This window comes from Colletotrichum chrysophilum (genome assembly GCF_026319265.1).
Source record: "Colletotrichum chrysophilum strain AFK26 chromosome Unknown scaffold_116, whole genome shotgun sequence".
Classification (NCBI taxonomy): Eukaryota; Fungi; Ascomycota; class Sordariomycetes; order Glomerellales; family Glomerellaceae; genus Colletotrichum; species Colletotrichum chrysophilum.
This window is the reverse complement of record NW_026517403.1, coordinates 66,358-80,811: the sequence shown is the minus strand read 5'-3', so window position 1 is coordinate 80,811 and position 14,454 is coordinate 66,358. Positions and strand designations below refer to the sequence as shown.

The 14,454-nt window shown below is 50.5% G+C and overlaps 3 protein-coding genes across 3 annotated transcripts; 2 read left to right on the top strand and 1 right to left on the bottom strand.

Annotated features, from left to right (window-relative positions):
- Positions 1-1,660: 1,660 nt before the first annotated feature.
- COL26b_010627 (uncharacterized protein) lies at positions 1,661-2,461 on the top strand (the record flags this gene model as incomplete). The annotated part of the gene is made up of 1 exon (XM_053183320.1): positions 1,661-2,461. The coding sequence occupies one exon, from the start codon at positions 1,661-1,663 to the stop codon at positions 2,459-2,461; it is 801 nt and encodes a 266-aa protein (XP_053032740.1).
- A 5,850-nt stretch (positions 2,462-8,311) lies between these two features.
- Positions 8,312-8,536, top strand: COL26b_010626 (uncharacterized protein; the record flags this gene model as incomplete). Its single annotated transcript, XM_053183319.1, has 1 exon — positions 8,312-8,536. One exon carries the CDS (start codon positions 8,312-8,314, stop codon positions 8,534-8,536), a length of 225 nt encoding a protein of 74 aa, XP_053032739.1.
- A 346-nt stretch (positions 8,537-8,882) lies between these two features.
- On the bottom strand, positions 8,883-10,515 carry COL26b_010625 (uncharacterized protein; the record flags this gene model as incomplete). The annotated part of the gene is made up of 3 exons (XM_053183318.1): positions 8,883-9,041; positions 9,105-9,271; positions 9,399-10,515. The coding sequence occupies 3 exons, from the start codon at positions 10,513-10,515 to the stop codon at positions 8,883-8,885; spliced, it is 1,443 nt and encodes a 480-aa protein (XP_053032738.1).
- Between the last annotated feature and the right edge of the window lie 3,939 nt (positions 10,516-14,454).

The following is a 14,454-nucleotide window of genomic DNA, read 5'->3' as shown; positions in this document are numbered from 1 at the left end:
AGGGACAGACACCTCATCCTGGCTACGAGATCTCATTGAATCAAATGAAGACATCACAACAAAGGCGAAATTCGGATCCATAAGATCACAGGCGGAAAGTAGACTTTCAGTCCTCCGGATCAATGGAAAAAGGACACTGTTCGATTCGTGTCCGCTGGAGCTTCAGCTGCGAGATTACGTCCACACGCTTTGGGCATCTCAGTCTATAGTCCCAATGGACAATGATCTTCAAGCAGAGGCCTGTAGAATTGTTTCACGCATGGAGGAGGCACTCACAGCTGGGTCTCCCGACTTCGTCGCCAATTGGCTGACCAAGCTGATTACCAGCTCTACAACATGGCTCTATGGATTCAAGAAGCGCACCCGCCTCCTGTCCAACACTGAGCAGAAATTACCAGGCAGGGCAGATTCCAGTAAATCCCCAAATGATCTTTTGGGGCCACTGGATCTGAGCATGATTCACGCTTCCAGGTCTAACTTTCCCATGAACGAGAATGACACGCTGGGTCTGCATCCAGACACTCATGATGAAGGGTTGTTTTTGCGCCCCAAATCTAGATCTGACGCGTTTCTCTTTGAGATGGACGACATTCAGTACCCTCATGTGCTAGAAATGGAGAATTCGGAAAATGGAACGGCATCCGAGCTCCAACTAGCAGATGCCTCTTCTCGCCAATACCAAAAGTTGCCTGAAACTGCTCATAAAACATCAGGAAGTCTCCGCAGACCCGGTTGGCTTAAGTCGGGAGCCTTCGTACTAAACGACTGCAACTCACACCGATGGTTATCTATGGAGCTCAAGCGATGGGCGGCATCGACGATGTCCCCAAACAACCCCACCCATCATGTCCCATCAGACGAAGAAATTCGTCATCAGGCTCGTTTTCTGCTGTTTGACGAGTAAGTTCCCCCTTCATTTGACACAGAAAGCCTATTAAGCTGCGCCAGTGACGACCCTTGGAACCAAACTGCAGCCGATAACATGGAGTGGCTTGAAGACTTCAAACGCCAGGTTGGAATACCACGATGAGGTTTACCACTTCATCTCCCTTATCTTCAATATCCATTTTTGGCCCATGGAGATTTGTGACTAAGCATAAGAGAGAGTTCGAGGCCTGTGAGAATGAGTTCGCTGGATGCAGATGCATTTGCAGTTCAAGGCCAGCATCAATCACGACATACCATCGTCGTTCCTCCAAGTCTTCCTGGCACCCATACAGCTGCTGGGAAAGTCGAATCACAAGTGAACACTCAATCATTGATATGCGGGGTTGGTATTACCAGTCCAAACGATACATAGCTCTTACTAACCGGATGAAACCTAGGTGGGCATTTTTCAGGAACGCCTCCCTTTGATTAGCGCTTGTCTGCAGGCAGCAGGCCGCCAGACATTGCCTGGGGTGCTGAATAAGACAGATTGTCTCATGAAGCCGCCCTTTTTTAGATTGGCCAGGCCTACGTCGATCCTTTGTGACGTAACACTCAGGCACTGAACTCTCATCCAACGGCATCACGGCCCACTAGCTCTGAATCCTTCCAAAGTCAAAACCATCTGAACCGCTCGCGCTGCCAAGATATATAAGACCATTAGCCACCTCCGATTACGACGCCCTCTCCTCGTATCGTCCATCCCAGCATCATTCTATTTCCAAGTTCAACCATGGTTTATATCTCGCCGCCAACGAACGTCCCCAAGCTCAATGCTTACGTCACGACCAGCCTGCCCGACGATGCACTGGCAAAGCTCAAGAAGGCATTCGAGTTAGGTGCATGCTCGAGATTCAGCCCCATCCTCGAGATGGTGATCAAAGATGATCCTTCATACCACAACAAGTCACATGCCGAGATACGGCGTGCTGAAGACGCGGCTGGTCGAACAGATGGATTCGTCATCATAGACAGTCATGCCGCCTCGGATGTTGCAGTTTGGTATGTTGACTCATTTGCGACGCAAGACCAAGTCGACTCCGACGAGGCCGAAAGCGTCAACGTCCTCGTCAAGATACTCGTTAAAGCAGAATGCCTGCCACTTACTTGGGTCAACTACGAAATTGCCAACATAGACATCATGGAGGACTTGGATAATTGTGGAGTGGAGATGCCACTCACAGGAGACTACGAGCAAAGTACCATCAGCAACTGTGGCGGGATGGACATGGAAGAACAGCAAAGTCATCAGCAGCTATGGTTTACTGCAGAACCTGGTGAATTCGAAGAGTCTACGGATCCCAATCACCTCGACAATTTCAGACCACGCCCTGAGAAGGTTGCAAAATTGTATGAAAATCTGGCGAAGGAAAACGGGATTGTTGCACACTGGACCATACCCTCCCCTGCCCGCTCGGTCAAATTACCAGACGGCAGCAAGAAGACCTTTCCTGAGGGTAGCATCATTCTTCAGCACACATGGAATCCTCAATTCCCCTGGCCCGAGTACAAGTGGCCTGAGGGGTCACTGTAGCGTAATGCTGATCATGGATTTTACTACCTCTGCAACGATTTTCTTTGAAACGCAATTCATCTTCCTTATCCATTCAATGAAGAAGCCGCACAGTAGATTGGAAGAGTTTCTAAGAAGTGTGGCAAGCATTGTCTCCTTTGGCAATCAGGCTCTGAGAATGGATCATTTACTATCTCATCTCCTTTCAGTTTCATTTGATTTCCTTACTCTTACTGTCACAAAGGCCACTATATAATTAAGTTCTGGTCTTCTTTACCAGAGTTGCTGCCGCTTGTGCGTTGCGATTGGCCAGACCCATCCTCGTGACACTCTGCTTCACTCAAGACGTTGTCACTATATACTCGCACAATAAACCCCATAAAAATGCTAGTGGAGTGAAGAACTTCTACGCGTGACCGATTGTTGAGCGCTGAGCCTTTTCAATATCGAGCCAGCAGTCCGATTTAGAAGGTACTGCTTTCCTAATGAAGCGGTCAAGTAGGCAGGCACACGGGAGGCGCCATTGCTGACCTCATCTCTTGCCTCGTTCTCATCCTCCGAAATGTTTTCCCAGCTTCCTTCTCCGGCAACACATCCAACTTACCTGAGTCCCTTACCTTCAACCACGCAATCCAAGACAGCCGCGATGGAACCCGCTGGCTCCCAGCCTTCGAGCTATTCGTTGCTTGAGGATGACGATGATGAGTTCAAAATGCTCCCGCCCATGCCTGGAATACGGTTCGCGCCTCACCTGAAGTATTTGCCACTCTCAACCCTCACTGCCATCGAAATCTTCTCATTCCTCTTGCTAAAAAACGGGTGTGCGCAGGATTGTACACCTTCCACCCGACAATGATGCTCATACCGTCGCGGACTCGGACCATCCCAATACCGGCTGTGGGGGAACTATCATTGTCGCCGTAACGCAACTCACCACCTGGGCTACCATGCCTCTGTCCGCCATCTAGAAGGTGATGGACTCGTTCAAGCATGCCGTTGTCAATAGAAACGGATGCATGGTCAAAGACGAGCGCCACGGATTCGACATTCTCAACTCTAGGTATGGACGTCGATGGGCGACTGACTCCGGAGGTCGCCGTCCTTTTGACTACCTCGAGGAGGAGGACGACGATGATGATTATATCCTGCTGTCTCCTTCCACGTACACTGTACCCGAGACCGAGACGAATGGTCTTGGTCTCGGGTACAGTATGATGATTATATCCTGCTGTCTCCTTCCACGTTCACTGTACCCGAGACCGAGACGAATGGTCTTGGTAAGCGCATCCGCAAAGTTGTTGGTTGTTGATGGGCCAACATCTCTTTCTGCAAAGTGTTGCACAATAGGTTTGGCGATCGTACCCGTCCCGAAAAGCCAACTTGACTGACAAGATCGTAGCACAAAATTTGGCTGTCGATTGGCTGCTGATTGGGCAAACTTCATCGACGTCAACGGTTATCATACAGACAGCTTGAGAGAGAGGAATTGGCACAGGTGGTAAATACGGACCCCTACCTGGGGAAGAATGATGGAAGGGACAAAAACCAAGTCGCCAACTCTTCCACCAATTAAGTGCGTTCGTGTCCGGTACCATAGTCGATAGATGTGCACAGTTCAACACAGTTCTCTTTTCAGTGACGCACATGTGATGACCACTCTGGAAGCAAAATTCAGGCGCTATCGGCTTTTGTGGATAGGTTTATTGCGGTTATCCTCGATTTCGACTATCAACAGCATGGTGATAATTGCTGACTGAGTTGGTTGGACCCATGTTCGGCATTCCGATTTTTGCATGCCGAAATTCTCGGCTTACCGAGATCTCAATCCGAACGCAGCAAATGTTCTTCACTGCCACCAGGTTCCGCCCTGAGTTGTTGGCTGTAGAAAGACTCGGCTAACTGAAGTAGGCTTAGCGCATCTCGTGCTTCTCCGACTCGCCAACGATTCTTTCTTCTGCTTCTGCTCAAGTATTCTTAAAGGCCAGTGCGAGCCAGCAAGAATGAGGTTCGCATTGATGTTCGCGGTTTCTCCCTCTATCTTCTGCATCGATACGAGAGTTTTCTCGGTGTTTTGACCGAGAAAACTCTGCGGAGAACGAGAAGTCCTACGACCGCGCAACCACCAGTCAAAACAGGGGATCGGATGCAATATTGCCCTTCAGCCATGAGAGTATCTGCGTCGGCAGCTTGTTGGGGTTTTCAAAGTCAAAGGCCACCCCTTCACCCTGTATCTTGGCAAACAACCACCCATAACCTGTAGATCGAAAATTGGTGGACTTCCTCGAGAACAAAGTCAAGCTCAGCCATGCTCGCTCCTCAGTGGCATGGACCAACCTGGTGATAAGATTGGAGGCTTATCTTACCTTAGTAATGAGTCGGTGGGGGCCAACACCACCGGATCTGTTTGTTACCCCTCACGACCGGACTCTTGAACCACTCCGTCGGTTTCGTTCCTCACCGACTCCTGACTTAGCGCAGGTTGTCGGTGAGTATCTCAAAGACTCTCCGGCTCCTGACTGAGAGTCCCGCATCTTCAACTCTAACACCCGCCAAGCACCACACCGAAAGATGGTGGGCCCGTTGCGAATACGGTCCAGCATAGCTTGCGCAAGATGCAGACGCTCCAAGATCAAGTGCGAGAACACTGGCCGCCTAGATGCGCCATGCGAGAACTGCATCAAAGGTCGGAAAGAATGTGTGTGGCCGATGCCCGCCCCGTCGCCACTGAAGAGACCCGATCCACCTTCCGCACCTCGGGATTCACGGGAGACTGCGACACCTCATTCCGGGCAGAAAAGGCCGAGACGGGCGACCCACACGCGGATGGATGGGGCTCTCCGTTCCGATGACATTGACATCGTTCGTCGTATTGACAGAACGCTGTGGGATAAGGCTCTGGTCACATTTCAGCGTCATTTCGCCACAGAGCTCTCATTCTTACATGTTCCGACTCTCAAGAACAGGATATACGACTTGACTACCGGCCACGCGTCGGTAGCATTCGATACCCAACTAGTCCTTCTCGGTCTTCTGGCCTTAACCGGGAGGTATCATGGAGAGCTCGCCGATTACTTCGACAACGGCTCTGAAGAAGTCTCATACGATCCCAGTCTTGGGGATCAAGGTATTTCCGAAGCTTTTGCAAGAACGTTGGATAAGTCTCTGGGCTCGTTCGTATCGGCGTGTTCCATCGGATCAGTTGAGCGTGTGCAAGCCTTACTCATGCTCGGTCTCTACGAATGGATCTCGCCAAATCACGAGGGTCTCCGGGCTTGGATGTTAGTCGGTTCGGCAGGACGGATGGCGCAGGCACTCAAGCTGGGGTACGAGGCCAATTACAGTACAACAAACCACTCCGACTCAACACTTGAAGACGCTATCGTGGATCGCGAGATCAGACGCAGGACTATGTTCAGCTGCTTCATCTTCGATCGACTTATCTCTTGTGGCAAAGAACGGCCATCATTCATCCGATCAGATGACCTCCACGTGCGATTACCCTGCGCCAAAGAGGACTTCGACTTGAGCCGTCAGACTAGCACGGAGTGGTTCCCGGGTGACATGGACTCGTCACTGCACGATGAAACCAGCATCCTGGGTCGATTTTTCCAACTAGTCGACCTATGGGGTCGCATATCTCAGTATTCTAGTGCTGGCGGTCGGTTCTTGGACAAGCAACGTCCTCCTTGGAACCCCGAGTCCCTTTTTTTTCAGCTACGTCGAGAAGCAGACGCCTTTAGTAAGACTCTAGAAGCTCCAGGTGCATTTCTGAGCCTCAGTCCTTCAAACTACTTCCGCCATGAGAGCACGTCCAGCACATTCATCATACTTCATCTTCTAATGTCTCTTTGCAAGATAATGCTTCATCGGCAATATCTACCCTTCATTCCAATCAAATGTACCAGACCATCTGGTCCTTTGGATGAGCCTACATTCCCACCGGAGGAGGTTCCTCCGGGATTTTGGGAAGAAAGCGCTCGAGAGCTTTTCGGAGCCAGCAAGACGGTCGCCAACGTGATTGAACTGTGCGAGGATCGCCTTCCACATTCTCCTCTTGTGGCCTTCGTCATCTACACTGCTTCTTTCACCGGAGTCTACGCACAACATTTCCCTCGCATGGACACAGAAGCCTATCTATGTAGCCGATCCAGCGAGCAAGACGAAATGGCCGAGAATCAACCCATCAGTGCTTCGTTCGGCCCAACAAAAGTAATGTTCGACACGCTTTCAGAACTTGCCAGATATTCAGGGGTTGCAGCAGCGTTCGTCGCGAGGTTTTACGAAGTAGATCAGTACTTCTCTTCCATGGTTCAGGATTACCACCGCAACCTCCGACATCGCACCACGTCTCAACAATCTGGTGAGAGGCTAAGCATTCGGATGGGAGGCGACACAGGCGGGCTGGAGGAGTGGGTGGTGAAATCCGACAGAATTGTCAGTAACAGCTCCATTATCAGAGACACCGAGTCGACGGGCCATCCCACGCAAACCGATGTCCGAGGGGTCGAATCGCTTGTTCCGGGCCATCATCGGAACAACAGTCGCAATGCCACAAGCACAACATTCCGAACGCCTCCGAGAGAGCAAACTTCTGTTGGTGGCCGCGCAAACATTCAGATTATTCCACCACCAAACGATGAAAGGACAGTTGGGACAAGTCGGCAAATGCAGTCTCCTCCTTTATCTTCGGCGCCATCACATATCGCCGGTGTTGACCCTTTGCTCCTGGAAGGTGGAGACGATTGGAGTTGGGCATTTCTTAATGATATGTACTTGGGCAGTGTTTCCCTTGACCCTGTTGATGGCGGTCCTAGCTATTCATTCTAACACAAGGACAGTGGCAATGTCCATTAATGTCCATTGTCTCTGGTCTTGCCTAATTACTCAAGTTTTTCATATGTAATTGAGTACCGGCAGTGGTCTCCATTTATCATCAATAAAGGTGCACCGTGCTTGAGATTTATGCTCAGCACGAAAGGCAAATTGATGAACACGCGGTATGCTTGGAGCTGCATATTGCAACACGAAGATTTCGCGGGCCTAAGCTTGCACATGTTCTCAGACCATCATGTTGGCATGCTCTCCTTAAAATACCAAGGTCATGCCACGTCTGCACACCCATTTTCACCGCTAAATCCGCTGATCTTGAAACTTTACCCATGCCTCTGGAAGCTCAATTACATGTGAGTCTCCGGTAATGCAACATGCACGTACGGAAGCCCGCCCGGGAACGCCGCGAGTGCCGAAGCGGATACCCCGTGTTTACTCCTGTCGATCGGTGGGGTGTCTCACCGAGCACAGGCCCGCAAACCCCGCTGGCTGGAGAACATACATAGATGATCAACCGCGGAGACAGCCCTTCGGGGCGCCGGAAACAGGGTCGCGTTCATCAGATCGTATTCCGTTACTCTTGACTCAATCCGTCTTGACGTCTGAAGTTTGTCATTTGCTAGCCTTACCTCCTGACAGCACATCGAGATTTTGAGTGTCGTCGACAGCTGCAGAGGTTTAGCCGCACCGAAGTCTAATCATGCGTCACCTATGACCAAAGTTTTCGGATGCAGAGTATTCAATATTGGCCCTGAAAAACTGGAGCAATGCTGCGTGTGCAAAGGATGTCCAGCATTCCCCAACGCCCACCGAATTGAGGCCGGAGTGTCCATCCCAATACCTTACAGCCTCCACTTCCACATCCCCTTGTTGAGGGCTGACCGCCTGAATGATCATCGAGATTTCCTCCACCTCGTATTCAGGGAGACCTGGAAAGTTCCCATCATATAAATAGCAATGGTTCCTTTCTTCTATTGTGAATTCCTCCATCACAACACAGCATCTTCTCATCTCCACTACTCCGCCATCTCAATCGCCATCATGCAGTTCTTCCAGATTGCCTCCATCCTCGCCGTCATGGCCTCCTCCGTCTCCGCCGCTGTCGCCGTCGGTTCCGCTTGCGAGGGTGCCGGCTACGAGTGTGTTTCCGGAAACGCGGCCATTGCCTCTTGCGACGGCGCTAAGTGGCAGCTCGCTGCCAACTGCGGAGGCTGCTCCGACGCCTGTGTCAAGCCTGATGTCGGCACCCCTTACTGCAAGTGCTAAACGAACACGACTTCACAAGCAAGTTAGATCTCAAGAGCACATTGATATTGTAGTTGACTAACTGGGGTAGCAGGTCTACTGAGCGAATGAAGACGAGGTGTTGTGTGGACGGTTCACGAAGCGAACGTTGCCGATGCAGCTTACGCTAGATATCCCAAAAGCTCTCAATTTCGACACCCAAATTCTCACCCGCTATGAACCCTTTCATGAGTGATGCTGTAGTGCATATCACCCTCCGCCTTCTGACTTCATGTACAACTTTGTATTGCCTAGCTTTTTCGGTGCGCTTATTTCAGATCAGTTCCGGTCCCGAGTGTGTGTCAAAACCAGTCCGACTTCCAAGTCTTCAGTTCTCAAGCTTCGTCGTCAGGAGTTGCTGGATTTGCCGGAGAGTGTCAACGGTCATAGTGATGTTCACCATCTTTGAACCCTCCAGGCCATTGGAAGTGGCCATATCAGGGTTCGGATAATACCAGCATGCAATCGCGATAATCACGTAGACGACCTGCAAAAGTTAGAATACAAGGAAACATGCAGCTAGGATGGCATGTGGGCGACTAGAGCTTACCACGAGCAAAGCTCCTTCCAGCCAGTTTGATTCTCCGTCCCGCAAAAAGTTTCCCACGACCAGAATGGAAAGAACAAGCAAGCCGATCATGAATATTTCGAAATTCAGGTCCATCGGCTTGCCCAATGCCCAGCCAACAAGGACAACCAAGGGGCCGTTGAAAAGAGCTGTTTGGATTGATGGCGCGAGACAATGATAGAGCGCTACGTTGATAACCCCATCTGTACGTGTATAAGTTAGAAAGGTTCTGATACACAATTCTCCCTGAAGATGGCGAGGGCATGTCAGACTTACCCCAAGCTTCATCGATGGCAGTCAAGTGCTCGGCAGCCTTCTCAACCAACGGGAGGAGGATCAAGCCTAAGAATTGGTCGGGTATCCCACTTTCTACGACCTCTTCAATGCCTTCAACGAGGAAAATGAGGAGCAGTGTCACTAACACAAGTGAGATTGTGAGAGCCAGTGCCGTTTCCGTCATGGTGAACTTGGGCTTTTCCATGTCCTCCTCACGGTCGGCATCTCGGTGCTCATCCATCTCAATTACCTCGTCGAATATGCTGTGCTGGCTGCTGGCTTGATACCAGATGTAGAGAAAGAAGGCCACGATCAAAGCAATTGACGTGGCTTGGCTTATGCACAAGACATCAGCTTGAAGTGTGCCTTCTGTGAACTTTTCATGGAACGTAACCCGGAGACCTGGGAGTTCCGGCCATGTCTCAGCCTTAAGAGCTGAGTAAAACGCGCTTGGAATCAAAAGTCCAAACGCGGCAACCAAGAGGAGCCCAGTCCCTACTTCAGAGACGATGGCATGGAACTTTTGGCTTGAGTTGCGAACTCCACCAAAAAAGAAGCAAAGCCCAAGGCAGAGCAGAAGATTTGTCAAGATACTTCCGAGGATGGCAGCCTGGATGATGGGTATCAAGTTTCCCTCATCTCCGTTGCCTTCGTGAGTATTGTGCTTGACAATAAGAACCACAAAGAGAATTATCTCAACGATGGACCCGAATGTAGTCTCGATCAAAATACCAGCTACTTTGGGCATCTTTCGGGCGAATTCCTGTCCAGCAAAGCCCAACAGATTTGCCGAGGGCACCACGGCCACGTATGCTGTTGCAAATTTCCACAGATGAAGTCCAGGGAGGCTGTTGAGAACGATGGCGACTGGTACGATGGGCCACAGGAAGTTGACCAGCATAGAAGCGGTGCACGAGCTCCGCCACAACACAATCAGGAAGTGTCGGAGATGAAAACCGCTTCTTCCGCTTTCGCCTTCGTGGGCAATGCGGCTTGAGATGGTCTGATGGACAGTTCGGAACGCGGTGGTAGGGAGAAGCGGGGTCGACTCGTGGCTGTGTTCCGTGACACCGTTGCCGGCCGGCTCCGATGGGCGGGGCTCGTGGATGTCCGTCATGTTGCGGGGGACAGATCCTGCAGTCGGATCTGTGGCAAAGAAAATCTCACGATTAAGATGGGTTAATGGCAAGGTTAACGTTGGATGCAAATGAGATGAAAACGGTTGGAATTTTCAGCATCAACCGAGAGCGAAGGAGGCTTATTGTGGGCGCGAGATGAGCGCGACGTTAAAAGTCTTGGCATGCGTGAAAACTTGGCACCACTGCGCGGTGTCTCACACAGCCCATGTCAGGCACTAAGATAAGCGATTCCCTTTCGAGAGTGGCACGACGTATCATCGGCACAGAGTGCGTGACCCAATATGTTTGCAATAATATCATCTTTATGCTGCGTGTTGCGACCGAATGGTCTGGATCGATCATGTTGCTGCGGGGCTGTTTGGGGTTGAGGCGCGTTCCTTGAGCAGTTCACGAGACCCTGGAGAGCCGTTGATTAGATGTGTGCCATTAATCGCGGAGGCAACCAACTCATTGTTTAAGGTGGTCTATGAGACAGAGCCGCACTTCAGAGGAATTGACTTCGTAGCACCTTCTTGTCTTCCGCCGGCCATTAAAGAAACAGAGAACAGGCTATCCCAGCGCATGTCAACGCGCTTCGGTCAATCGGAAGCCGTTCAGCTTCCCCAGATGCCAAGTACCTTGATCTTCCAGAACAGACATGAGACATGAGATGCTTACGTACTCCGGGCGTCATTCGTTGCGGTTCCCCGAGAGACTGGTGTTCTGTCAATGAAGAAACAAGGGCCGAGCGCCGTTGTCTAACTCCACCTGACGCCGGCAGCACTGGGCCCCCGTCTGCCGGGATGGGTCCATGTTCGCTGCCTTCCCCGCAGTCCGTCCGCGCGAAGGCTGAACACCCCTCCCGAGCAACACACTCGTAATCAAGGAGGCTTGGCTTGCCACGCGCCGGCAGTGTCGGTGCCAAGAGCTCCAGCCACATGAACTGTGTCGGCTATGGTGTCCACACGATATCAAAAGTAAGATGTTTAGTAGTCATTGACGAATGACTGGTGATTTGACTGGCGAAACCGAGTCGGCCGAGTTGCTGACACGTATGTCACGCCATATAGTTCGATGCTGCGTTTTTCAGTTTCTGATCACGGGCATATAATTGACTGCTAAACGCTAAAAACCTTAAACGGAGGGTAACGGCCGTTCGCTATGGCGCCTACGGGCGGAAAGAGCTCTCGAGATCAGATGATGTTTGATGAGGAGACAGACGCGAAACTCAGAAAGGCGCATGATCTCGTGATCAGGTACCCCGCCGCCTTCTGTTTATGTGTTCATACCTTTGCTCCGAACTCGAGTACATTAAAGGAACCTGTCACCTCCCCTCTTTTCTCTTGGCTGCATGCTACCTAGCATATCAAAGCATCTATCTATCCACTTCCACGTCCTGAGAGCTCCATTCACAACCACTCAGCAACCGACTTATCGCCAAGGTATACATCTCCTCCCTCTGATAAACTCGCACTTAGCTAAGCCCTCATAGTTTGCCTTACCAACTTTCACAGTGGCGTCCACTTCCACCGAGTGTCTTCTCCCACCCGTCAAAATGTCCGAGAGCCCAACAACCCCCGGACGCCCCAGGGATCCCCAAAGCCCTACAGTGACGGGCATCCCTTCCATCCTTACGGTCTTGAGAGAGCCAGAGTCTTTCTCTACCGATGATGACCGTCGTGTCTACCGCCAATCGTCCCCCGAAACAGCTTCAAGGCTGGCACGAGAGACCTTAATCAGCATGTGCAAGACCATAGGTCTCGTTGGTGCGCAGCTCAACAACGGCACGAACGACTCCGACTTCCAGCTACGGCAACTAATCCACCTGGCCCGCAATATCACCAAACGGTTGGACAGTCCCGATACGAATGGTAATCCTTCTCGATTCGAGTAGTCGAAGCACGAATAAGGCAGGGCATGAATGAATTCGAGTAACTCAATACCACCGTTGCGAAGGGATCATGGAGTTCAATATTGCTACTTGGGCGGCGGTATTCTAGCATCGGACATGTAGGCTCGGAGTTTTCTCGTGGACAAATTGAGACTGTACTACTACGGTACGCTTCACTTTATTTGACCATCAGTCTGTGCTGTGATATGGCTATAATGTGATGTTGTTGATCCATGTGATAGAAGAAAAATGATCCTTTGCGATTGTGCTCATCTAGAAGAACACCAGCATTTGAACACAAAATTCGACGGTTCGTCAACTGTTAATGTGCTGTTTATCCACAGTGACGCCTTATGTGGTTACCTTGATAAGGCAACGTGGCTCTGATATGTGAGGTTCATCATAGCGAGCGCTTCACGCAAATCGAGCGGTTTAAAGTCCATCGAATGCAGTTTTCAGAGACTGCTTTATTTTTGCCATGGTCGCAGCCTCGGTGGTGCATCAGTCAGGCTCAAAGTCGGTTGTTCTTCTAGACGCATGGTGGCTCGCTCCGAAAGCGGCACATGTCTGCCAAAGCTTAATTGATGCACAGTCATCGCATGAAGATGCTCTTTATTTAGCAAGGCCAAATGCGCTGATGGTCATTAGAAAGAGGGACCCGTTGTCTTCCTCGCATCTCGTCTGAAGGGGGCCACCCATTCTGACTATTGTCACCACTATTACCGTATCATGCCTGCATCACATTCACCGTAAACCGGACTTCGGCTTAATACAATTAAGAGTTAATCCGAAAAGGCGGAGCAGTCTGATCAATTGGCATGATAGCCGCATGGAGGTAATTCTGGGTTACTTGGGTATTCAAAGGGCATGGGGCAAATATGCACTGCTATCGTCATTCACCGCAAACTCGAACCTACTACCTCTCGTTCAAAGAGCAATCAAAGCATCGTCCTCAGAAGCGTCGAGACAAGAATGTACAGCCTCAAACCGAGGGCCCAGGGCTTCTATGTAGGTACTGTCGTCCCTTTCATGTAGAATTCTCACGGCTGTAGACTGCAGAAAATGCACCCATCTGGTCAGTCATTCATCGCAAGATTTCAACACCAGGATCAGGAGAGTCGCTCGAGGATAAATCATCGCTAGTACAGGCTGAAGTGAAGTATGAGATGCGCATCCGGTGGCTTTGGCGGATCTTCCCCCGATGCATGGGCTGATATTCTCAGGCAGCAGGCTCAATTCGGATCCGATGCTTGGACTCCTGTCGGACTTGTTACCAAGGACCAGGCGAATCATCACTGGCATTACACATGCTGAAGAATCCACGGGTTGAAGTTAGAGACGAAGCTACTTTCATGGAAGGTATTCGTCCATCATGTTTTTCTTGATGTGTGTCTGCGATAGGGCTGGGTCATTCGCCCGAGCTGGATACTGTTGCGCCATTGCTTTTAGCTTGACGGGAAATACCAGATCCCCAGACTCACCAGCTCCATCGGAATGAGATGGTTGAGCTTGGCATCAAGGATTTGCTAGTCGAAGATGCCCATGGTAGCTCCCGATATCTCGTGACCCTGAGCAGTTGTGTAAGGTACAATGTATAATTAAGCCAATTCATCCCTCATTCTGTTAAGTGACATCAAAACTAGACAATCTTCAGCCAGGACCCAGAATAGTATTCAAGCTCGTCAACTCGCGTATTCGGATATACTTCATAACGGTGAAGCCTCGAGCCCGTCAAAGAACATTCTTGGCGTGAGAGAAACCGTTTTACAAAGTAAGTCGGTCATGCAATCCTGTACCCTGCAATTGCTTCACGGGTGGGTAATGAGGGCAACATCTTAGTCACTGCATATTGTAGAGAAACATCAACCCAATCATTTCGTGGGTCTGGAATTGTTTGATAATGCATTAGAAGTTGAGGCTGGATCATCCTGCCAACAGCGGTATGCTAGACTGGATCGAATGGCTCCAATGTTTCCGCTGCTGTTTGAAAGTCTTATGCTCATGGGAAACAAGCGGGTCTTGTCTGAATCCTTTACCATGCGTAATC